This window comes from Oculina patagonica, chromosome 10 (genome assembly GCF_052425735.1).
Source record: "Oculina patagonica isolate OP01 chromosome 10, crgOcupat, whole genome shotgun sequence".
In the NCBI taxonomy this organism is placed as follows: Eukaryota; Metazoa; Cnidaria; class Anthozoa; order Scleractinia; family Oculinidae; genus Oculina; species Oculina patagonica.
Genome location: NC_135767.1, coordinates 12854382 through 12879537, shown reverse-complemented (window position 1 = coordinate 12879537; position 25156 = coordinate 12854382). Strand labels below are relative to the sequence as shown.

At 38.0% G+C, this 25156-nt stretch overlaps 3 protein-coding genes across 3 annotated transcripts in view; 2 read left to right on the top strand and 1 right to left on the bottom strand.

Moving 5' to 3' along the window:
• Positions 1–25156, top strand: part of LOC144629091 (uncharacterized) — a 209956-nt gene that overhangs the window by 75349 nt on the left and 109451 nt on the right. The window lies entirely within an intron of this gene.
• Positions 1–25156, top strand: part of LOC144629195 (mediator of RNA polymerase II transcription subunit 20-like) — a 316942-nt gene that overhangs the window by 185123 nt on the left and 106663 nt on the right. The window lies entirely within an intron of this gene.
• LOC144667259 (uncharacterized) overlaps positions 16522–25156 on the bottom strand; it is a 39497-nt gene continuing 30862 nt past the window's right edge. Inside the window, exons 20-24 of the mRNA XM_078528658.1 lie at positions 22780–22982; positions 21879–22004; positions 18849–20408; positions 17919–18337; positions 16522–16834 (exon numbers count right to left, since the gene is read on the bottom strand). Of these exons, the coding sequence (XP_078384784.1) occupies positions 17931–18337; positions 18849–20408; positions 21879–22004; positions 22780–22982 (2296 nt within the window). The 3' untranslated portion in view covers positions 16522–16834; positions 17919–17930. The remainder of the gene's footprint in view (positions 16835–17918; positions 18338–18848; positions 20409–21878; positions 22005–22779; positions 22983–25156) is intronic.

Below are 25156 nucleotides of genomic sequence, written 5' to 3'. Positions count from 1 at the left end.
CATGTAGCACTTTCCTATTTGATTTTTTTAGACCAGGAGTGAAAATTAGGATGAAACCACGTGATGGCATATTTTCAAAAAGACCCCAACTATAGATTACAAGCCTCAAACTGGCCAGTTTTGCTGGATCAGGAGTGAAAATAGGCTTTAATCTACGTGGTGGTGTTTTACCCAAGGGCCCGAAATCGTCATTTTCAGTGGCTCATGTAGCTCTTTCTTTTTTATTCTTTTGGGCCAGGACTGAATATTAGGAGGAATCCACGTGATGGTGGATTTTCAAAACGATGCAAACAGTAGATTCAAAGTCTCAAACTGCCTGGTTTTGCTTGGTCAAAAGTGAAAATGAGCTTTAATCTACGTGTTTGTATTTTAACAAAAGGGCCCTAAATCGTCATTTTCAATGACTAATGTAGCACTTTTCTAGTTGATGCGTTTGGACCAGGAGTGAAAATTAGGTTAAATACACGTGATGGCGGATTTTCAAAAAGACCCAAACTATAGATTTCAAGATTCAAATTGGCCGATTTTGCTGGATCAGGAGGGAAAATAGGCTTTAATCTAGGTGGTGGTATTTCTACACAAGGGCCCGAAATCGTCATTTTCAGTGACTCAAGTAGCACTTTCCTATTTGATTCTTTTGGACCTGGAGTGAAAATTAGGATGAATCCACGTGATTCCATCTTTTTAAAAAGACCTAGACTGTACATTTCAAGTCTGCTGGATCAGGAGTGAAAATAAGTTTTAATATACGTGGTGGTACTTTTACACAAGGGCCCGAAATCGTCATTTTAAAAGACTCATGTAGCACTTTTCTATTTGATTATTTTGGACAAGGAGTGAAAATTAGAATGAATCTACATGATGGCGGATTTTCAAAAAACCCGAGACTATAGATCTCAAGCTTCAAACTGGCCGCGGTTTTGCTGGATCAGTAGTGAAAATAAGTTTTAATCTATGTGATGGTATTTTAACACAAGGGCCAGAAATGGTCATTTTCTGTGGCTCATGTAGCACTTTCCTATTTGATTCTTTTGGACCAGGAGTGAAAATTTAAGATGAATCCACCTTATGGCAAATTTTCAAAAAGACCCAAACTGTAGATTTTAAGTCGGAAACTGGCCGGTTCTGCTGGATTAGGAGTAATCATAAGCCTTAATCTACGTGGTGGTATATTTACACAAGGGCCCTCAAAATTGTCATTTGCAGTGTCTCATTTAGTACTTTCCTATACGATTCTTTTCGACCTGGAGTGAAAATTAGGATGAATCCACGTGACTCCATTTTTTTTAAAAAGACCCAGACTGTACATTTCAAGTCTCCAACTGGCCGGTTTTGCTTTATCAGGACCCCAAGGGGGGGGGGGGGGGCACTCAAAAAAGGTTTTATACAGGGAGGCTCCGCCCCAAGCTCTTACCCCTTACCCTTTTATATACCATTTTGACAGAAATTGTACCCCTTTCGTATACCTTTTACTGAAAAAAGGTACCCCTTTCATATACCTAAAAGACGTGACATAGCCTTAGAACAGGACGTTTTGTTGTCATTTTTATGTAGCGCTTAATAAATTAAAATAATACAGCCATAAAGTGCGTCTGTTCGAAATATTTTAATTACAGGCCTTTTAAAAAACCTAAATGACGGATTTTCATACCCTTTCATATACCTAAACTTGTGAAATCGCTACCCTTTTATATACCTGAAGCCTGAAAAAGGTACCCCATTCAGGCCGAGCCTCCCCGTATAGGCCGTTATATGGAGTACCCCCCCCGGGTATCAGGATTGAAAATGAGCTTTAATCTACGTGGTGGTATTTTTACACAAGGGCCAGAAATCGTCATTTTCAATGACTCATGTAGCACTTTACTATTTGATTCTTTTGGACTAGGAGTGAAAGGTAGGATGAATCAACGTGATGGCGGATTTTAAGAAAGACCGAAACTATAGATTTCAAGATTGAAATTGGCCGGTTTTGCTGGAACAGGAGTGAAAGTAAGTTTTAATCTACGTTGTGGTACTTTTACACAAGGGTCCGAAATCCTCATTTTCAATGACTTATTTAGCACTTTCCTATTTGATTAGTTTGGACCAGGATTGAAAATTAGAATGAATCTACGTGATGGCGGATTTTCAAAAAGACCGAGACTATAGATGTCAAGCTTCAAACTGGCCGGTTTTGCTGGATCAGGAGTTAAAATAAGTTTTAATCTATGTGATGGTATTTTAACACAAGGGCCCGAAATGGTCATTTTCTGTGGCTCATGTAGCACTTTCCTATTTGATTCTTTTGGACCAGGAGTGAAAACTTAAGACGAATCAACCTTATGGCAGATTTTCAAAAAGACCCAAACTGTAGATTTTAAGTCGGAAACTTGCCGGCTCTGCTGGATTAGGAGTAATCATAAGCTTTATTCTACGTGGTGGTATATTTACACAAGGGCCCTCAAAATCGTCATGGTTGCAGTGTCTCATGTAGTACTTTCCTATACGATTCTTTTCGACCTGGAGTGAAAATTAGGATGAATCCACCTGATTCCATTTTTTTAAAAAGACCCAGACTGTACATTTCAAGTCTCCAACTGGCCGGTTTTGCTTGATCAGGATTGAAAATGAGCCTTAATCTACGTGGTGGTATTTTTACACAAGGGCCCGAAATCGTTATTTTCGATGACTAATGTAGCACTTTTCTTTTTGATGCGTTTGGACCAGGAGTGAAAATTAGGTTAAATCCACGTGATGGCATATTTTCAAAAAGACCCAAACTATAGATTTCAAGATATATTCAAATTGGCCGGTTTTGCTGGGTCAGGAGTGAAAATAGGCCATAATCTACGTGCTGGTATTTTTGACACAAGGGCCTGAAATCGTCATTTTCAGTGGCTCATGTAGCACTTTCCTATTTGATTTTTTTAGACCAATAGTGAAAATTAGGAAGAACCCATGTCATGGCATATTTTCAAAAAGACCCAAACTATAGATTACAGGCCTCAAACTGGCCAGTTTTGCTGGATCAGGAGTGAAAATAGGCTTAATCTACGTGGTGGTGTTTTACACAAAGGCCCGGAATCGTCATTTTAAGTGGCTCATGTAGCTCTTTCTTTTTAAATCTTTTGGGCCAGGGCTGAATATTAGGAGGAATCCACGTGATGGTGGATTTTCAAAACTATCCAAACTGTAGATTCAAAGTCTCAAACTGCCTGGTTTTGCTAGATCAGGAGTGAAAATAAGCTTTAATCTACGTGGTGGTGTTTTACACAAGGGCCCGAAATGGTCATTTTCTGTGGCTCATGTAGCACTTTCCTATTTGATTCTTTAGTACCAGGAGTGAAAATTTAAGATGAATCAACCTTATGGCAGATTTTCAAAAAGACCCAAACTGTAGATTTTAAGCCGGAAACTGGCCGGTTCTGCTGGATTAGGAGTAATCATAAGCCTTAATCTACGTGGTGGTATATTTACACAAGGGCCCTCAAAATCGTCATTTGCAGTGTCTCATGTAGTACTTTCCTATACGATTCTTTTCGACCTGGAGTGAAAATTAGGATGAATCCACCTGATTCCATTTTTTTAAAAAGACCCAGATTGTACATTTCAAGTCTCCAACTGGCCGGTTTTGCTTGATCAGGATTGAAAATGAGCTTTAATCTACGTGGTGGTATTTTTACACAAGGGCCCGAAATCGTCATTTTCAATGATTTAGGTAGCACTTTTCTATTTGATCCTTTTGGACCAGGAGTGAAAATTATGATGAATCCACGTGATGGCATATTTTCAAAAAGACCCAAACTATAGATTTCAAGATTAAAAGTGGCCGGTTTTGCTGGATCAGGAGTGAAAGTTAGTTTTAATCTACGTGATGGTGTTTTTTACACAAGTGCCTGAAATCGTCATTTTCAGTGGCTCATGTAGCACTTTCCTTTTTGATTCTTTTTTACCAGGAGTGAAAATTAGGATGAATCCACGTGATTCCATTTTTTTAAAAAGACCCCGACTGTACATTTCAAGTCTCCAACTGGCCGATTTTGCTGGATCAGGAGTGAAAATAAGTTTTTATCCACGTGGTGGTACTTTTACACAAGGGCCAGAAATCGTCATTTTAAATGACGCATGTAGCACTTTCCTATTTGATTATTTTAGACCAAGAGTGAAAATTAGAATGGTTCTACTTGATGGCGGATTTTAAAAAAGACCGAGACTATAGATCTCAAGCTTCAAAGTGGCCGGTTTGGCTGGATCAGGAGTTAAAATAAGTTTTAATCTATGTGGTGGTATTTTAACACAAGGGCCCGAAATGGTCATTTTCTGTGGCTCATGTAGCACTTTGCTATTTGATTCTTTTGGACCAGGAGTGAAAATTTAAGAAGAATTAACCTTATGGCAGATTTTCAAAAAGACCCAAACTGTAGATTTTAAGTCGGAAACTGGCCATTTCTGCTGGATTAGGAGTAATCATAAGCCTTAATCTACGTGGTGGTATATTTACACAAGGGCCCTCAAAATCGTCATTTGCAGTGTCTCATGTAGTACTTTTCTATACGATTCTTTTCGACCTGGAGTGAAAATTAGGATGAATCCACCTGATTCCATTTTTTTAAAAAGACCCAGACTGTACATTTCAAGTCTCCAACTGGCCGGTTTTGCTTGATCAGGATTGAAAATGAGCTTTAATCTACGTGGTGGTATTTTTACACAAGGGCCCGAAATCGTCATTTTCAATGACTCAGGTAGTACTTTTCTATTTGATCCTTTTGGACTAGGAGTGAAAATTAGGATGAATCCACGTGACGGCGAACTTTCAGAAAGACCCAAACTATAGATTTCAAGCCTCAAACTGGCTGGTTTTGCTGGGTCAAGAGGGAAAAAAAAGCTTTAATTAACGTGGAGCTACTTTTGCACAAGGGCTCGAAATCGTCATTTTTAGTGGCTCATGTAGCACTTTCCTATTTGATTCTTTCGGGCCAGGAGTGAAAATGAGGATGAATCCACGTGATGGCATATTTTCAAAAAGACCCAAACTATAGATTTCAAGCCACAAACTAGCTCTTTTAGATCGATCAGGAGTGAAAATAGTTTTAATCTACGTGATGGTATTTTTACACAAGGGTCCGAAATCGTCATTTTCAATGACTCATGTAGCACTTTCCTATTTGATTCTTTTGGACCTGGAGTGAAAATTAGAATGAATCTACGTGATGGCATATTTTTACAAAGACCAAAACTACAGATTTGAAGCCTCAAACTGGCCCCTTTTGCTGGGTCAGGAGTGAAAATAAGTTTTAATCTACGAGGTGGTACTTTTACAAAAGGGCCCGAAATCGTCATTTTCAATGACTAATATAGCACTTTCCTATTTGATGCTTTTGAAGCAGGAGTGAAAATTAGGTTAAATCCAAGTGATGGTGGATTTTCAAAAAGACCCAAACTTTAGATTTCAAGATTCAAATTGGCCGGTTTTGCTGGATCAGGAGGGAAAAAAGGGTTTAATCTACGTGGTGGGATTTTTACACAAGGGCCCGAAATCGTCATTTTCAGTGGCTCATGTAGCACTTTTTTTTTATTCTTTTGGGCCAGGACTGAATATTAGGAGTAATCCACGTGATGGTGGATTTTCATAAAGATGCAAACTGTAGATTCAAAGTCTCAAACTGCCTGGTTTTGCTGGATCAGGAGGGAAAATAGGCTTTAATCTACGTGGTGGTATTTTTACACAAGGGCCCGAAATGGTCATTTTCGGTGGCTCTAAGTGGCACTTTCCTATTTGATTCTTTTGGACAAGGAGTGAAATTTAGGATGAATCCACGTGATGGCATATTTTCAAAAAGACCCAAACTATAGATTTCAAGAATCAAATTGACCGGTTTTGCTGGGTCATGAGTGAAAATAAGCCATAATCTACGTGCTGGTATTTTTGACACAAGGGCCCTCGAAATCGTCATTTTCAGTGGCTCATGTAGCACTTTCCTATTTGATTCTTTTGGACCAGGAGTGAAAATTTGGTTGAATCCACGTGATGGTTAACTTTCAGAAAGACCCAAATTATAGATTTTGAAGATTCAAACTTGCCGGTTTTGCTGGATCAGGAGAGAAAATAAGTTTTAATCTACGTGATGGTATTTTTACACAAGGGTCCGAAATCGTCATTTTCAATGACTCATGTAGCACTTTTCTATTTGATTCTTTTGGACTGGAATGAGAATTAGAAAGAATCCACATGATGCCCTTTTTTTAATAAGACCCAACCTGTAGATTTCAGGTCTGAAACTGGCCGGTTTCGCTGGATCAGGAGTGAAAATGAGCTTTAATCTATGTGGTGGTATTTTAACATAAGGGCCCGAAATCTTCTTTTTCAGTGGCTCATGTAGCACTTTTCTATTTGATTCTTTTGGACCAGGAGTGAAAATTAGGATGAAACCACGTGATGGCATATTTTCAAAAAGACCCAAACTACAGATTTCAAGTCTCCAACTGGCCGGTTTTGCTGGATCAGGAGTGAAAATAAGTTTTAATGTAATTGGTGGTACTTTTACACAAGGGCCCGAAATCGTCATTTTCAATGACTCATGTAGCACTTTCCTATTTGATTATTTTGGACCAGGAGTGAAAATTAGAATGAATCCACGTGATGGCGGAGTTTCAAAAAGACCGAGACTATAGATGTCAAGCTTCAAACTGGCCGGTTTTGCTGGATCAGGAGTGAAAATAAGTTTTAATCTATGTGGTGGTATTTTAGCACAAGGGCCCGAAATGGTCATTTTCTGTGGCTCATGTAGCACTTTCCTATTTGATTCTTTTGGACCAGGAGTGAAAATTTAAGATGAATCAACCTTATGGGAGATTTTCAAAAATACCCAAACTGTAGATTTTAAGTCGGAATTGACGAAACTGGCCGGTTTTGCTGGCTTAGGAGTAATCATAAGCCTTAATCTACGTGGTGGTATATTTACACAAGGGCCCTCGAAATCGTCTTTTTCAGTGGCTCATGTAGCAATTTCCTATTTGATTCTTTTGGACCAGGAGTGAAAATTTGGTTGAATCCACGTGATGGTTAACTTTCAGAAAGACCCAAATTATAGATTTTGAAGATTCAAACTTGCCGGTTTTGCTGGATCAGGAGAGAAAATAAGTTTTAATCTACGTGATGGTATTTTTACACAAGGGCCCGAAATCGTCATTTTCAATGACTCATGTAGCACTTTTCTATTTGATTCTTTTGGACCAGGAGTGAAAAGTAGAAAGAATCCACATGATGCCCTTTTTTTTAATAAGACCCAACCTGTAGATTTCAGGTCTGAAACTGGCCGGTTTCGCTGGATCAGGAGTGAAAATGAGGTTTAATCTACGTGGTGGTATATTTACAAAAGGGCCCTCGAAATCGTCATTTGCAGTGTCTCATGTAGTACTTTCCTATACGATTCTTTTCGACCTGGAGTGAAAATTAGGATGAATCCACGTGACTCCATTTTTTTAAAAAGACTCAGACTGTACATTTCAAGTCTCCAACTGGCCGGTTTTGCTGGATCATGAGTAAAAATAAGCCTTAATCTACGTGGTGGTATTTTTACACAAGAGCCTCCGAAATCGTCATTTGCAGTGTCTCATGTAGCACTTTTCCATACAATTCTTTTGGACCTGGAGTGAAAATTATGATGAATCCACGTGATGCCATTTTGCTGGATTAGGAGTGAAAATAAGCCTTAATCTACGTGGTGGTTTTTGATACAAGGGCCCGAAATCGTTATTTTCCTATGGATTTCGGGTTATACGTATATCCTTTAGTAGAGCAAAAAAGCTCAGCTTCCGCAATTAAGACAGCTTTTTATATGCTATTAACTGGGAACACTAGCTGGCGGGTCTAGAATCTCCCACCAACCATACAACGGATGATACAACTATGAGCTCATCCTCGCCATACACTGATACTTCTGGTCTATGGTCCAGGCTCTGTGAGAGCACCCGTGAGCTTGAGGACTGGACTAGAAATAACCGTTTCAAACTAAATATCGAGAAGACGAAGTCTATGTTTGTAACTGGGAGTAGGCTACGCACTAAGATCGGTAGTACCGGTGTCGACGAGATGAAAGTCTGTACTAGCAGCGGGGAAGCCTTAGACAATACCACAAGCCATAAGCTTCTTGGAGTCCATGTTGATCAAGACCTTAGTTTCAATGAACATGTCGAACACTTATGTAAGAAACTAGCAAAGCGTTTAGGTGTTCTTAGGTCAATCAGACATTATCTTCCTCTAAACGAGCGCATACTCTTCTACAATGCAACTATTAAGCCTATATTCCTGTACGGCGGAGCAGCCTGGAGTTCAACATCTAAAAGTAACATAAGAAGAATTTTTCGTCTCCAGAAAAGGGCTGCCCGTGTTATCCTAGGCGTTAAAACAAGAGATGAACGTACTGTAAGTTTATTTAAGAGACTAGACTGGTTGCCCTTTTATGATGAAATCACTGTTAATAAGCTATGCTTAATTTACAAATGCCTAAATGGACAATGCCCAGAGTATTTAAGGAACAGACTTGTAAGTGTCAATGACATGTCCACCAGAACCTCGCGCTATGGTGATATTACTTTACGCTGTCCTCGGTATAACCGTGAAACGGAAGGTGGAAGAACTTTTCTTGTTTCAGCCACTAAATGTTGGAACTCTTTGCCTATATATATTAGAACTAGCACTAGCATTAAGGCCTTTAAACATAATTATAGTAATTTTATTAAGGAAGGTTATGCCGACTTAGATAGCTTTCCCATGTCATAAATTTTAAATTTTTATACTGTCACACCCAAATTATTGTTTGTATTTTTATCTAGTTTTTATCTATTTTATCTGTTTTCATCTTTTATTGATAATATATTTGTAGTAGTATTAACTTTTATTCTAGGGGAGGGCCACAGGTTTTTCAGTTTTTAACTGTAATGTGTAACCCTCATTAAATAAAGTTGTTATTATTATTATTATTATTATTATAACCATCCTATCGTGTTGTTAATAAACGAGCCGCGAAATACTCGAACTGCGGCCTAGCGACATAATCTACAAAAGTATTCACATGAAAATCAACATGGTCAAAAGTAAGTCTGATCAGCTGAGGGAGGGTAAGACACTGGTAATTGCTGAAGCAGGAGGTGTTCTCTGACCAGTTAAACTTAGACTGTCCACAGCCTCTCTATTTTTCAACGCAAAAAAAGCGAGAGAATCTGCGAGCGAAGCGAGCGTGAGCGCGAAGCGCGAGCGCGCGGGGGGAGGGGGGCTTCTTCCGTTTTGCTTCTTCCGTTTTGCACTCGCGTCCAGTTCTCTCGCCGTTCTTTCCCCGCGCTCATTCGATCAAAAAAAATACGAAAAAATAGAGGGCTGTAAACAGTCTAAGTTAAACTCAGTGTTGCAGTTGTATCTTTCCAAGGCGGAAATACCAGATAATTCCAAGGAATATATCTTCAGGCCATTTATTCTAAGAAGCAAAAGAACCATGTTTCTCCCGTCTATTGCGGCTTTGTGGGGTAAAAGAAAGGATTTTTCAACGCCACGGAAGATGGAAAGCAAAGTTAGCCAAGGATGTGTATGTTAAGGACTCGGTATCTTCGCGATTGAGTGTTTCTTAAAAAGTCTAGGCCTGTGACTTAATGTTTTTTTCTGCGATCATTTTTGATTCTCGTGCTCAAGCCCTACCTTTGTCTGTCTATATGTTTGAGGTCCTTGCTGACCTACAGGGCCCTGTTTCTACACTGTTGTGTATGTTTTGCTGGGTAGTGTAGGCAAAATTACTTACGTACGTACTGCCCATCATGCCTGTGTGGCACATAGGGCAGCGTAGGCAAAATTTAATGCTCTTATTAGTCGTGATTTGGCAAAACAAAGTCAAGAACGTAGGGAATATTCAAGGTGAGAAAAAGTTTCTTAAGTTTCTTTGTCTAAAAACCCTGTATTGACAGGGAAAATAATCACAAACAATTGAATAAGGCGAAAAAAGACAAATTCTTAGGCAAGTTTTGTTTTAAGCAGCATAATCCTGAAGTTTCAAATTCTGTACATATTTCTGAGTTGAAAAATGCCACGTGATGCAGTTTTCTGAAAAAGGCCACAAATGTAGGTTTCAAGTTTCAAACTGGCCATTGGAGGTGAATCTGAAGAGAAAATAAGTCTTAACCCTATTCAGACCGGGCTTTTTTTGGACCTTCTCTGACGGTTAGAGAAAATAAGCTTTAATTTACGCGAAGGTGTTTCAAAACAAGGGCTCAAAGCACCAAGAGGGCCCGAAATCGACATTTTTAGTGGCTAATGTTGCACTTTGTCATTCGATTCTTTTGAACCGAGAGTGAAAATTAAAATTAAAAACTTCCCAACTGTACATTTCAAGTCTCTAACTGGCCAGTTTGGCTTGATCTGGAGAAAAATAAACTGTAATCTACGTGGTGGTATTTCAACACAACGACCCAAAAGCGTCATTTTCAGTGGCTCATGTAGTACTTTCTTATTCGATTATTTTGGACCTGCAATGAAAATTACGATGGATCCACGTGATGGCGATTTTCAAAGAAGACCCAACTGAGCTGTACATTTCAAGTCTCAAACTGGCCGGTTTTGCAGGAGCTGGAGTGAAAATAGGCTTTAATCTATGTAATGGTATTTCAACAGAAGGACCTAAAATAGTCATTTTCAGTGGCTCATGTAGCACTTTCTTTTCTGATCCGTTTGGACCTGGAGTGAAAATCAAAATGAATCTAGGTGATGGCATTTTTCCAAAAAGAACCCAAACTGTACATTTTCAGTCTCAAACAGGCTGGTTTTGCTGGATCTGGAGAGAAAATAATCTTTAATCCACGTGGTGGTATTTGAACACAAGGACCAAAATCATCATTTTCAGTGGTTCATGTAGAACTTTTTTATTTGAATTTTTTCGACAGGGAGTGAAAGGTCCACGTGATGGCATTTTAGCATAAAGGCCGAAACTGTACATTATTATGTCTCGCACTGGCCGGTTTTGCTGGTTCTGAAGTGAAAATAAGCTTTAATCTTCTTAGTGGTATTTCAACACAAGGGCCCAAAATCGTCATTTTCATTGGCTCATGTAACACTTTCATATTCGTTTTTTTTTTTTACCGGAAGTGAAAATTAGGATGAATCCAGGTGATGGCGATTTCCCAAAAAAAGCCCAAACTATACATTTCAATTCTCAAACTGGCCGGTTTTGCTTTATCTGGAGTGAAAATAAGCCTTAACCTTCTTGGTGGTATTTCAACACAAGGGCCCAAAGGACATTTGAATCGGTTGGACATGGAGTGAGCATAAGGCTGAATATACGTGATGACATTTTCTCAAAGAGGCCCAAAATGTATATTTCAAGTTTCAAACTGGCCGTCTTTGGTGGAACTGGAGAGAAAAGAAGGCTTAATCTACGTGGTGACAGCATTTAATCACGAGGGTAAAAAATCTTCAGTTCGCGTTCGGCATGTGTGTGAAGATATTTGATTCAGTTGGACCTGGAGTGAGCATTAGCCTGAATACACCTGATGACATTTTCCCAAAAAGGCCCAAAACGTACCTTGCAAGTATCAAACTGACCGTTTTTGGTGGATCTGGATAGAAAATAAGGCTTACTCGCCATGATGACGCCATTTCATCACGAGGGTAAAAAAGCTTCAGTTCGCGCTCGGCATGTGGGCGTAAACATTTGAATCGTTTGGACATGAAGTGAGCATTAGGCTTAATCTACGTGATGGCATTTTCCCAAAAAGGCCCAAAATGTACCTTTTAAGTTTCAAAGTGGCCTTTGTGGATCCGGAGAGAAAATAAAGCTTAAAATGCTTGGTGACGGCATTTCATCACGAGGGTAAAAAAGATTTGTAGATGTTAAGAAATAAGGAAAGACTTTTAAATCTTTACATATACTATAAATCTTTAAACGTTAGTGCACGTGTTGAACGGTGGTTGCTAATTAATCCTTTTCTTTGGTTGCCAATGTTGTTGTACCCTGGAGCATATTGTTTACCCTGGAGCATAATTATTGTTTTAATATCATAGGTGACAAATTACTCCTTAATTTTGGCGCGAAATTTTAACGCTAATTTATAATTTCACATGTGAAATTATAAAATTGCCACGGCAACGTAGTTAGCGGCAAGATGGCGTCCGGGATAAAAGATGTTTTAAAGCTTAAACTTTGTTTATTTTCGCTTGAATTTCATCTTAGCCAGCTATATTTGAAACTTTTTGTCAACAGCAGAAAGGAGTCGAACAAAGGTTTTCTTCAAAGACTAAAAAACTTGCGAACTTAAGCAAAATGTATGCTTTCAACTTTTCACGCTCGGAGTTCGCGATGCAGTATACCAGTCAAAAACCTAAGATTCCAAGCGTAATTTGTCACCTATGATATTAATATGAAATCAAATGTTATATTCGTGAAATTAGGAAATAATTTCACTTGCATTTTGTCAAAATTCTTATATTTCCTAATTTCACTCGTCACCATTTGATTACCCATACAAATGACGGAACGTACATTTCGATAAAATACATCGGCCCCGGACCGGATTTGATTTTTAAAACCTACCATTGTGTTATTTTGAATTTCCTTGTCGAAGAACATTTGAGAAGTTCTTGGTTCTTTTCAACTTCTTCAAGAGGGCCTTTACCGCCACTTATCAGACTTATCGCATTACTTAAGCCGAAATAAGAATTGCAACCACAACTAATCAGAAGGTTGCAAAACAAAAGGCGTAATTAGCTGAACTTTGCCTGCACATTCTACATAAAACAACAACAAGAAGGGTTAAATTCGGGCTACACTTTTTGTAAAAAGTGAACCACAATGCTACACTTGTTTGAATTTTTATTTGGATTTGATCGCTGCTTTTAGTATCCAGCTACACGGAGGTACTAAACCGACAGTCCAAATTATTGAATGCCTTAGACAATTGCATGATATACTATTTTTTTCCAATTTTCAAAACTTTACGCTGTGTTTAATTCAAGGCCGCCGCAAACCATATATATATAAGGATTTCAAGAGTTTTAGGAATGCGAGAAAAGAAGCACATAGGCAAGACGCTAACTACGTATAAAAGTATCATAAGAACGAAGATATATAAAACCTGTCCCGCAAGGGTAAATGAAAGGCTAGAAAGGCATCCCAGGATTAGACCATAAAAAATCATGAGGATACTCAAAGTTGCTGAAATAACAAACCAGTTGAATATGCAAGAACAACGACAAGTATTCACTTAAAATCTGTACACCATAGACAATATTTGCCGATTTAATTTGTTTTTTTTTTTATACTAGCCTGCTGATGTATGCTAGAGTATGTTTGTAATTTGTTTTTTGGTAGGAAATGGCATTTGATTTTAGATGATTTTTTTATTTTTTGTGCGATAATGGCTTGATAAAAAGCGATTTTATATATTTGCTAAAACGGTTTTTTATACTTGTTAAAACGGAGGCTGTGATATGTCCATTTGTTCTCGGAGCGATTCCTGGTATATCCTCCCTAACGATTTTTTCGAAACAATGTTTTTCTACGCACCGCAACAGTAGCTTTTCGTTGACGCATGTACTCTCGTTGAGTTGTGTTCAGATCGTCAAGATTCTGCTAAGTCTCACTTTCAGGTCAAAAATAACATTTTCGCAGCAAAAACAAATAAGAATTATCATGGTGATCTTAATTACGTGGATGTTAAAAATATGATTTAAATAATTCGAAGATTATTTAACAAAAAGCTATAAAAATACAGATAATAGTGATAATAGCTTAGTGAGCTCACTAAGAGAATAGTTATCGGTATAGATTGATAAAGAAAAAAATCACGCATGTCTGCACTCAGGAAGCCTGTCATTCTCGTCAGGATTCTACGCACATTTCCTGACTTCAGAGTGAGCAGCCGGTCAATATAGTAAAAGTTAATACGTCACAATTTAAAATCAACCACTGAATGCAATGGTCACACGACACATATCGATCACACCGGGAACACAATACCAAAAGGAGCAAAAATGATACCCTATTTAAGGCCCGAGAACTTTAAAAACCATACCCTATCCCGCGGCACATACCTATATAGCCCATATATGGGAGTGCCCCCCCCCCCCCCCCCCGGGAGAGAAGGACATTGTCTCGGTCAGAATAATTTCAATCGCCGCATAATCAGTTTTTATCGCTGGAGTAATATCCGTTGAGTTAACAAGTCTTGCAAGTTGTTAGATATTAACTAGTAATCTAATCGACAAAAAAAAATGTGGTGATTTTTGGCTCCATAGATAAAGCGAATTGTTCTTTTGGTAATCTAAGAATATAGCATTCGTGGGCACGCAAATTATTATATGGTCAGTTTTTTTTTAAAAAAATCAGATGATCTAAACTGGAAAGCAGGGGAAGACGGTGGCAAAGGTTAATCCTGGAGGGGTGGGGTAGGGGAAGACGATGTCCACTGATGCTATCTCATCAAAGATATGGTGTAAAAGCTGACTCGTCCCCAGTCGTCTCTTATGCGAAAATTGCAAACGCGAAGGATGATGGTCAGCAGTTGACTCAAGACGGACTCAAAAGACGACTGGGGACGAGTCAGGTGTAAAAGAGTAACTGCCAAAGGACAAAATTATTTGTAACGGGCTATATTTGTGTTTAATCGACAAGTTTAAAAGCAACGTTTTTTATGATGTTTATTCTTTCTCCTTTGTTAAGGTTAATTTTAGCAAAGTTATTTCGAACCTACAAAATATATGTCAGTGCAATTACTATGAGTAAATAATTTGATTACATTTGTGTTGATTATATTTGTGTTTGCTTGAAACCTATAGAAAGGGCTACACATTGATTGATTTTGTACAGCTACAAGCTAAGATACTGATACTCCTTGATATGATTATCTTGTTTCTGATTTTGTTTTCGTTTACCTCATTTTACCTTGACCTAAATACTGTACGAATACAGGAAAAACCCGCGAGTAAGAACCGCATTTCCCAAGTTAGCCTAAACAAGTTTTTTTTTTACAAGTTAGCCTAAACAGGTTTTTTTTTTACAATTAGCACACATTTAGGCTATTTAGGTTCTTATTTTCTAAAGAAAAATTTACATTGTCACTTGTAGGATTTTAGTGGTAGTTGGCCTTCTTCGTATATGAAATTTGTATACCATTTTTTAAGCGATGACGTCAAAAATCGCTTTTTGTCATCACACGACGGGTTCTTTTATTCTGTTAGGGCAATCGAACAGAAATCAAGTTTAACTTAACAAGAAATCGCCGTGTAGAACACAAAAACCAAAATACTCCCGTGCAGTAAGAATGGAACACTACAATGTATTAACGAAACAGATTAATTAAAAATGATGGGATATATTAGATTTAGTAGACAGAAATTTCTAATGCTTATAATATAAAGGGCCGCTGTGAGCAAGAGACCGTTTGACCTTTGTTTAAAAGCTTGCTCGCGCATATCGTATGTCGTTCGTCAGATGTCACACTATAATATAACGCAATCTCTGTTGAGACAACATAGGGAAATTTGAAAAAAAAAATTTGTTGTTCAATTGAGCAAATCTACAAAGAAAATGTATTAATTGCATCCTTTGCCTGTGAATTTATAAGTACTGTATTTATTTAAATTCAATCAGATCCCAACTATGCTATTTATACAATCACTAACATTGCTTCTTATGTTTGAAAAATGTAAGCTGCAGTTGAATAACAGTCTTTTTCACGCACAAGAAGTCAGCTACTTTTATTTACGATAAGTTATTGACAAATTTCCTCAAAATTATGTAACACCCCTTGTGAAACGTCATCGCTCCTGCATGCATTGCATGCCATTTATTATATTCATGCAGTGATGTGTATCTCTCATCACTTGGAGTGATGGGTATGTCCCTATGCAGGACCCCCTCCCCCCATACAGATATAGATATGTGATTGCATCAAAAATAATATTTCTGGATTTTCAAAGTTGGCATTTGCATTGGAACTGGAGTGATAAGGCCTTTAGGTGTCACCAAAGAGAATCCAGAATGTCGACTTGTCTTATTTCCCTTAAAGTACACATTTTTAATTGATTTTAGAAAATAAGAACCAATTTCTGAATCTTAGGCTAAAGAGGGTCTTATATAGTGAGTGTCTAACAGGCACATTTTAGCCAAAAAATTCTTCTTAAAAATAAGGTCGTACTCGCGGTTTTTTTTACTGTGTTGATAAACTTTATTATAGGTAAAAGCAGAAACTCATAGGAGTTGAAACGTGTAACGCGCGTTCACAGCGTTTGAATATTCAGTTTTGACAAGTACCATATTTAGAAACACGAAGAGTTTGTACGCGAATGCCTTACACACGTAATGATACACGCAACAACATTTTCGATTTTGCAGTGAGTTACTTGAATTCCGACCTAAACGCCGTAAATTTCTTACAGAAACTAAAGAAATTCATAAAGTGTATCCAAGCGAAGTTCTCCAATGAAATTAACGACGACAAAACAGGAAAACTTAACGAAATTCAACTCTATTCAACAACAAGACTACGCCATCGAGCGCGAGCTAGCGCGAGCTGTGGATTTAATCCAAATATTTCAATTTTGATTGGCTAAGTTTTTCCCCTGATTTTCCAAATATGGTACTTAGAAGAAACGAATGTGCAAACGCATTGTACAATGTGAATCATAGGGAGTTACACGTTTCAACCCTTATGGGTTTCTGGTATAAGAGATGAATATGGTTTTAAAGTGATAACGATAACGAGAGTAAGGAATGTATACAAAGTACTTGATCCGTTATATTCTACTCAATTTCCTGTCTTCACACGTCTTCCTGTTCGAATACAGCATATTTCACCTGATATCAACAACTGGGACCTGTCATATAAAGTAAAATGGAAACAGAAAACTTCTTAGGTGAAACAACCTCAGTTAAAATGGTTCAATTTTGGAACATATAATAAATCACATTACACTATAACCGGGTATATTGGTTGAGAAGATCGGTATTTTTTCAAATTGTACGATAATCCTTTGGACGCTAGATACAATCTCTTTTATTTTAACCCTTCTTATAACCATTACGCTCGCATCATCTTTTATTTGTGATCAACTTTACAACTAGTTGCAAAATTTTTTGAGATACCCTCCCAGAAACGGCTTTTTACTTCATCCGCTTTTTGGAAAAGTTAACAAATAGTTATTATTCTGAACCCTGTCTTCTTTTCTCAGTCAATGCCTAAATGTTTGAATATCACCCCGAAATTCGGACAATATGGATCAGTGGGAAAAGGGTAAAACAAGGAATCAATGAGAAAATGTCTATAATGACATTCTTAACCAAAAGTGTCTCAACTCTTTGCTTTTGCAAAAGATTGTATTTTTAAGAATTTGTTGTTACGTCAAGACACTATCCGCGGTCCGTGCTTTATAACTTGTGGATAATGGCAGGAGGATATTTGATTTTTGATCATTCAATGGCTCTCTTTGATCATAACATAGTTAATTCATACCTCAAATATGAAAACTACTTTTTCGACTGCTGATATACTAAGTTTTTTTTTAGCAATGTGCTTCAATAAGCAATAACTTAACATCCTGAAAAAAGAAGATTAGAAAAGCATGGGAATCCTTCATGACAGTTTGCAATTAATTGAGTCGATAGGTAAACCTTGCCATTTTTTTTGTAATGCGCTTTTGAATATTTTTATAGAAAAAGCGCAATATAAGTATTAAATATTATTATTATTATTATTATTTTATTTCGTCGTGCTGTAAAATAGACGTGGAAATTTAGAGAAATGATTTTACTTGCATTTGTCAAAGTTTGTTTAATTTTCCCCTTTTTAGGGCCCAGGAAACTAAATAAAATATAAACAAAATATGCGTGATTTTTTCTAGCCACGCGTATTACTTGAAACTTTATGTTCTTGACGTTATTAATTGGAATAAATGTACTCACAGAATATCATAATCACTTTTTCCCAGTTGGTCCACATACCACAACATTAGCCGCGAGGGAAAGTTTAAAAAACTCTGTTTGTATTCCTTGATTACACCGCTTGATGGACTTTGCGTTTGGCAAACTATTTTCTTGCGTCACCATCTTGTCATCATAACCTTGCTTGTCCTGTTTATCATGCTGGTCTCCACCTTCTGCATGGAGATTGTCGTTGCTGTCTTCCACAGCAATCATTATAGTAGGCATTTCCATTTCTCCGCTTTTAAGCTGGCTTTTAAAGACGTTCGTTTCAGCTAAACCACTTATTTCACCTCGCAAATCATTGAGAGGGAGAAGCAAAGCCAGACAGCAAGAAAAGGACCAATGTGGATTCTTTCGCCATTCTTTAAAGTAACGGTACACGCCAACAAGGTACTGAACTGAAAGCACATAAAAAAAAACAAGAAAGTTTTCTTAGAACATGACGCAGCATAGTCAACTCCGATTGCTGCTGAAGCAAAAAGAGGTGACCGAGTTCACGTGACTTTTATAATTTTCACGTCTGCTCGAGTCAACAGTCCTCATGTTCTGCTGTGATTGACTGTTATTGATATCCTGAGAAAATTCCATCCTCAGAAAAAGACACCATTCGTAACCGAAATTCGATCGTCGATTGTTTAGAGTCTTGAGAATAAAACCGGCTCAGTGGAGCTTAGCCTTCGCTTGCCCAGAGAGAATATCAAATAATTTTTGTCAAAGGTAAACTAAAAAAGTGCACATGGAGACTCTACTTTTATGTTTGGCGTTATTCGTGGTATCAAGATAAATTGTTTATTCGTGGGAAAGAAGCAAAAAAATCTACACTAAGAATGAAGGAATAGTAACAGTAAACACACAATGTTCATCTCGCTAATAATGGTCATTATCGTGAAATTCTCAGGAGTAACTTACCGGCAAGTAGGCCAATCACCAAAGAATTTGCCCCAAGCACAAGCATCTTGAATACGAATGCTTCTACGTATGGTTCACTCGATGATGATACGTTCTCTGCGGGAATTCTACTCACAGCGCCAATAGCCAGGTTAAAAACAGTAACGGCAAGAGATATCGTCATCATTTTGTTCTCGAACCCGTCCTGTATGGGTTTCATCCAGGAGAATACCATTCCATACATGCCTGCGATGACCAATGTTAAACCAATGTAGGACCTGCTTTCTTCTCCCACAAGAATCAGACCAGATGTAAGGATTACTTTACGGGACATCTCAACCAATTCCCAATACCACGAACAAGGTTTATAGTTTTCAAAGAGAAAACGCAATCCTGCGATGATTTCCGTGTTAGGACCTGAATCCTCTGATGTCTCCTCATCTTCCGCGGCCAATATCACTCTTCGTTGTCTCCAAAGGGCGATGAACGAGGCGACAGGGATAGCAATAACATAAGCTGCAGATAGGTATGCCAAAATTAGCAAATGGTTGTACTTTGGGCCTTGGCATTGAATGCTGTAATCTGCTTTCAGGTATTTGTTGCACAGCTCTTCGTCTTCATCTCGACAAATTTTCCGGCAGACGAGTGGCATAACATTGGCTGTCATGGAACACGTTCTCAGGTAAGTCGTGTACAGGAAGAAAAACACATTCCTGTACAAGAACTCTTTTGTTTGTGAGAGTTTGATTGTCTTTTCTTCGTCCTTTACTCTTCCATTTCTTGAGACAATCAGTTTACTAATTCCATACCCAACAACAGAAAGACAAATGACAGCAGCATTTGTTGCCATCATGACAAACAAGTTCCCAAAGGCATCAACTTGAAGTGCAGCATAAAGGCAGTGAATGGGTGCAATATGAAGAACATTCATCTGAAGTACTTCTGAATGTTTTCCGATAGCTTGGAGGGAATCTGGCCATTTTATATAAGAGAAAGTTTCCAACAATCCATAAGTGACTTGATAAAAGCCAATTACGATCTTCACTTTGGACAGAAATACGTCAATTACTGAGTGTTTATCGTCATTTTTGGTATTTCGTTTCCTTGCCCAGGCCAAAATTGCAATGATTATCAACAGTATGGTTGCAACGATCGACAATTGTCCCACAATCCATTTCTTTGACGGACATTGTTTGCAAGTTTGCAATTTCTCATGGTATCCTGAACTGCACACTGCACAGAGTGGGCCTTCGTATCCAGTATTACATGGTGAATCTAAACCGCCAACGCAAGACTCTTCTTTTGGACATTGGAAAGGAGTTGGTATCGGATAAGAGTATCGAATATCATCAGCACTTAGGGCTGGTAAAGGTGATTGGAGATTTTTTATAAAAGCTCTGTAGCGATCTTTGTGAGTTAGGCTTCTCCATTTCCACCAATAACCGGGCTTCAAAGAAGCGTAGTCATCCGTGCATTGCAGTCCACCAACACATTTGTAGCATTGCTCAAACATGTGCTTTCGATAAAATCCCTCCAAACATTTGCAAGCGCGGTATCCAGCAAAGAAATCAGTCTCTGTTCCTATGGAAGATTGAAAAGAAATAAAGGGTTATTTTACGACAGCAGACACCACACCCGTAAGCTCTGTTAAGGCTCCCTATCCAGTTATTTAAAAGGCAATCAGACCATTTTGAATAATATCGAAGGCACGTTCTGTTTAATCCGAGAGGAAGAACAACGGCCTATTTATCATATTAACCCCATTCAGACCGGGCCTTTTTGGACCTTCTCAGACCGGGGGGCTTCGGAAGCCCCCCCCCCCTTAAGTAACTTCCAGAATATTTAAGCAATCACCATGAAACTTATAGGATGTAGTGTAAGTCCGAAACTCTTTCTTTTGGTATACGTCACGTGGGATGGTGACGTCACATCACGTGACAATTACATCATGATGTCAAAACAGCCGCCATCTTGGATCCGCCATCTTGGATTTCAAAAATTTTCCAAAATGCCAGAAAACCACCCAAAATCACTGCAAAGTACTCAAAATAAATAAAAATGTGCTTTAAACTCGTAAAAATGTAAAATAATTCCATTTAAGTTGATTTTTATTAACAGAAACACGCAAAATTACAAATTTGGAAAAACATGCCTGTAAAAATGCCGTTGCCATGGTGATGTCAAGTTTATGACACATCATCCAACCCTACCAAATTGTTACCAGATAAATTTTAGGAAAACTCAGAAAGTTTGGCAGCGTTTGGTTAAATCTTAAAAAAGTTATAAAAGTTCAAAGTCAGCGCGGGCCTCAAAAGCCCCCCCCCCCGGTCTGAATAGGGTTAATACGAGGAGTATTTTTCATTGTGAGCCTGAGGGCGAGGGGTTTGATTGAGTGTGGGGGGGGGGGGGGGGAGGTGTTTAATTGACATAATTCCACTAAGATATGGAAATGAACTGTTCGTAAAGCCAAAATCTTACTTAAGTCGCGTTATGTTTATCGAGTTATAGCCGTCTAAAGACTTTTCACTTTCGGCTGGTTTAACGACCGCGCAAAGGGAGGTCCTGGGGCTAGTCGAGCCATGACGTAAGAACAGGAATTCTTTTTGCGAAGTCTTCCTTTGAATCAAGGTATATAAGAAATTAAAAACTTTCAGCTAGTACAACCCCTTTCTATCTGTTTGGTTCTCAAAGACGTTTCTCTTTCGGCGTCACGCCTCCACTAAACCCAGTCTCCATTTCGCACCGTTTTTGACCCAACCGGAAATGAAATGTAACTCTTTGTACGGCTAAAACAGAGAAAACGCATTTAAATTTGAAGTTCTCATAACAAACGCCATATAGAGTCGTTCATGCAAGTGAAAAAATATCTGTCATATGCGCTTTAAGCAATATTCATTATGGCTGTTACTGTTGGAGGATTTTTTACAAATGTTTTTTGTTTCGTTTTTGTTTGCTTTTTTGTTTGCTTTAATTTTTTTATTGTTATTTGTGTGTGGTCATAAGGTAAAGCGGTACTATTAAGTAAAATCGACAGGAAATTGTTAATGTTACCTCGCGGACAAGACTTGCAATCTTGAGACTGCGTTCCTGGTGCTTTATCGATGTGAACATAAGAACCATTTGGACATTTCTTACAACTTGGGGCCACGTGACCGACATCATCTGAGTAGAAACCTCCTGCAAAAAAGGAAAAAATAACATTGAACTCCAAAACAACGTGCGACGAACTAGCATTCCATTCAGGTGTGAGTGGTAGTAATGCCCCTAAATGAAGTCTCTTTATGCTTTTGAATCCGAGATCAGATAAGCTCCTGAGTTGTGGGCCACTTTTAACTGCGTAGAGATTTCCCTTTATGAAACAAGAGGACAGGACTCAGATACTCCGGTTGAAGACATTTGTTTATTTGCCGTCTATTGGTTTTAACGATCTATTTCGGTCTTAAAACCATAACAAAATTCTCGAACGTGATTGGTTATCAGTAGCCCGATTTGAGCACTAATAGGACAGAGTACGCGTCATGCTTGTAATTGGACAGTGCAATAGGACAGTTGACGCGTCATACCTGTGTAATTGGACAGTACGCGTCATTTTGCGCGCGCTGTTGTACATTTGTTGAGTAAACTGTTTTGTTTTTCAGTATTCATAAAGACGTTTAACTATTAAACCGAAGATTAGTTTCTTTCTCAAATGTTGTTATAGTTTTGATTAATTGGTAACAGGACTTCGTGTCGTCCAATTCTGTCTGTAATCCTACTCGTCATTAAACAAATCAGACTCCCGCTTCGCGGTCGTCCAATTTCTTTAATCACTCGTATTATAACTGACCAAATTGGACTCCACTCAGTCCTATTTCTATTATAAATATGTTTCCAATGGGCACCACGCGCTGTACTGTGAGGCACAGCTCCAAGTCGAAAACAGCGCTTAGACTTGATCATTGTCTAAACATACCTGGAGGACATGCCGTGCAGACCTGTTTTCCATCAGAGGAAGAGTTGGTGAAGGTTCCCACAGGACACGGTAGAAAGTACGCCACTGAGTCATTGCCAGCTATTTGTCTGAATCCCGACGTCAAGAGAACGGAAACAAAAGGTTCTTTCAAACCTTTAGGGTCTTTGACTTTGATAGCCTCCTCTTCAGAGTTTTCAGGATTCCTTGAAGACAGCAATTAACACGGCTTACATAAAGAACAAATTCAAGAGAGGTGTATGGAAAGTAATATATATTCAACATTTGTTTTCAAATTGATGTAATTCTTACAATTACAAGTTACGAAGTAATGTGAATTATTTTGTTGTCGCAATTGCTACGATGGTCTTTCATGCTTTAAATCTTTTACCCGCAGTTTATGTATGTTGTTATTGTTTTGGTGTTGTTGGTGTTGGTTTTATTGTTGTTATTTTTATTGTTGTTGTTGTTATAAAAGCTAGACTATTTGCATGTGCCTTACTGAATGTACTAACAGAAAAATCGTGAGGCGTTTTTGGCCGTTGGAGGAATGCTTTATTGTCGTAATCGTTCTATTCGTTATTAACCTAAAAATAAAGAAAATTATAAAAACAAAGAAACTGAGAGCCTAATGATTACGACAAATTACATTCGTTACAACGTAGAAGATACCAAACAACTGTAGTTTTTAGACTGGAAAACATGGAGTCAGCAGATGAAATAAAAATTTGTTTCTACACGAACGACATCTCTTAACAATACGTGTACACAGAAATTTATATGGAAAAGTTTGCCTTTTTTTAGTTTTTAGGAAGGCCAGGGAAGAGAAAATTAAAAATTTGTTTATGTCTCCGGCCTACGTTTGAAAGTTGGTCTTAAACATTTCATATTGACTATAAACACTTAAACGAATCGAAATACGTTCTTAGAAAAGTATGTGTTTTTCTTAATATAATATTTCCGCGGCCAATAATCAGCCCATAGGCCCTTGACAAAACCACTTTACTGGCATAATTGTCGGGTCACCAGACCAAGTATGCATTTTATTGGTATTGTCCAGTGGCTGATCCAATAAATGCAGTCAGTAGTAAGGAAACATTAATCAGATTTGCAGTTTGCGACAATGTATACAGCAAATTCGAGAAAGGTGGTCGAAAAAAAAAACACAAAAGTGCACGCGACAATACCGAACAGTACTATGGGTAGAAGAAGAGAGTTACTGTATTTGCTGAATACTTATTAGATGGCGAAATGACAAACGCGAATTTGCACGTTTTCTTTCTCTTAGACGTGTGGAAACAGCGTACTTTTAGCCACGTTGAATTTCAGAAAAATTCCAAAAACTCAAAGACATGCGACAGAAAAAGTAAAGCTTTGGAAAAAGGCCTCCTGAGAGCAAAAACAAAATCTTCACCTGCAAAAATACAAACTTGTAAATTTTCTTTTGGCCAATATTCAAAATTCAAGTTAATACCCAGTCCGCCCCAGTCTTGTCATGTGTACTTTTGTGCTTTTTTCGACAACCTTTCTCGAATAAGCTGTTCATGCGGCCGACTTGAAAAATGCTTCTACATGCATTTTTAGTGGCATTAAACCGTTCGGCCAATATGGTTAAATGTGAATACGTCACATTTGAGAATCTAGACCCCCAAGACCGCTGAAGATCTCGAGCCTCAATGTTTTCAGTCTAGTCCGCAGTAAATATCTGAAAGAGAGAAATAATGCAAAGAAGATTTTTAAAAAGTAAATTTGGGGTAGTAAAAGATAAAAATAACAAAACATTCCTAAACACGCACTTACTTTCAGCCTCATTTTACTCGAATGAGTCAAAGCAGTGCTTTTTCGGTTAATTTAGCAATATCTTATCAAGTTAGATAAAATTAAGGTTATTCAATGCATATTTGAGGAAAATACCAATTATAAACTGTTAAAATAAGATAAGATAAGATGCCTTTATTTGAACCCGGTATTTCCATCAGCCTATTTTAAAAAATTCCAAGATGGCGGAGTAAATTTACAACTGGACCATTCGCCTTTGTAATTTTATTACTGATTTATATTTTCTACAGTCGAACAGTCTTTCATAAGGCAATAAAGTTTTACAAGTCACTTGTTTCGTTCAACGGGATATTTTGAACCTGTTAAACAGGTTCCTGTTTCCTGAGAGGTCCGCTAACAGGATTGACGGCAGTAAAAAAACGTAATACTACCATCAGCGATAAAACTTGAAAATACAAATATCCAGGCTATGTAAACTAGAAGTGCCCTTTGTAGCATCGCATTAGCACAGGTGTAAATATCTTGCCCAATGTGCACTAACAAATAATCGCAGAATGCTATAGTCTGCCTTTTCCCTCTTTCAAGTTTAGCACACACACAC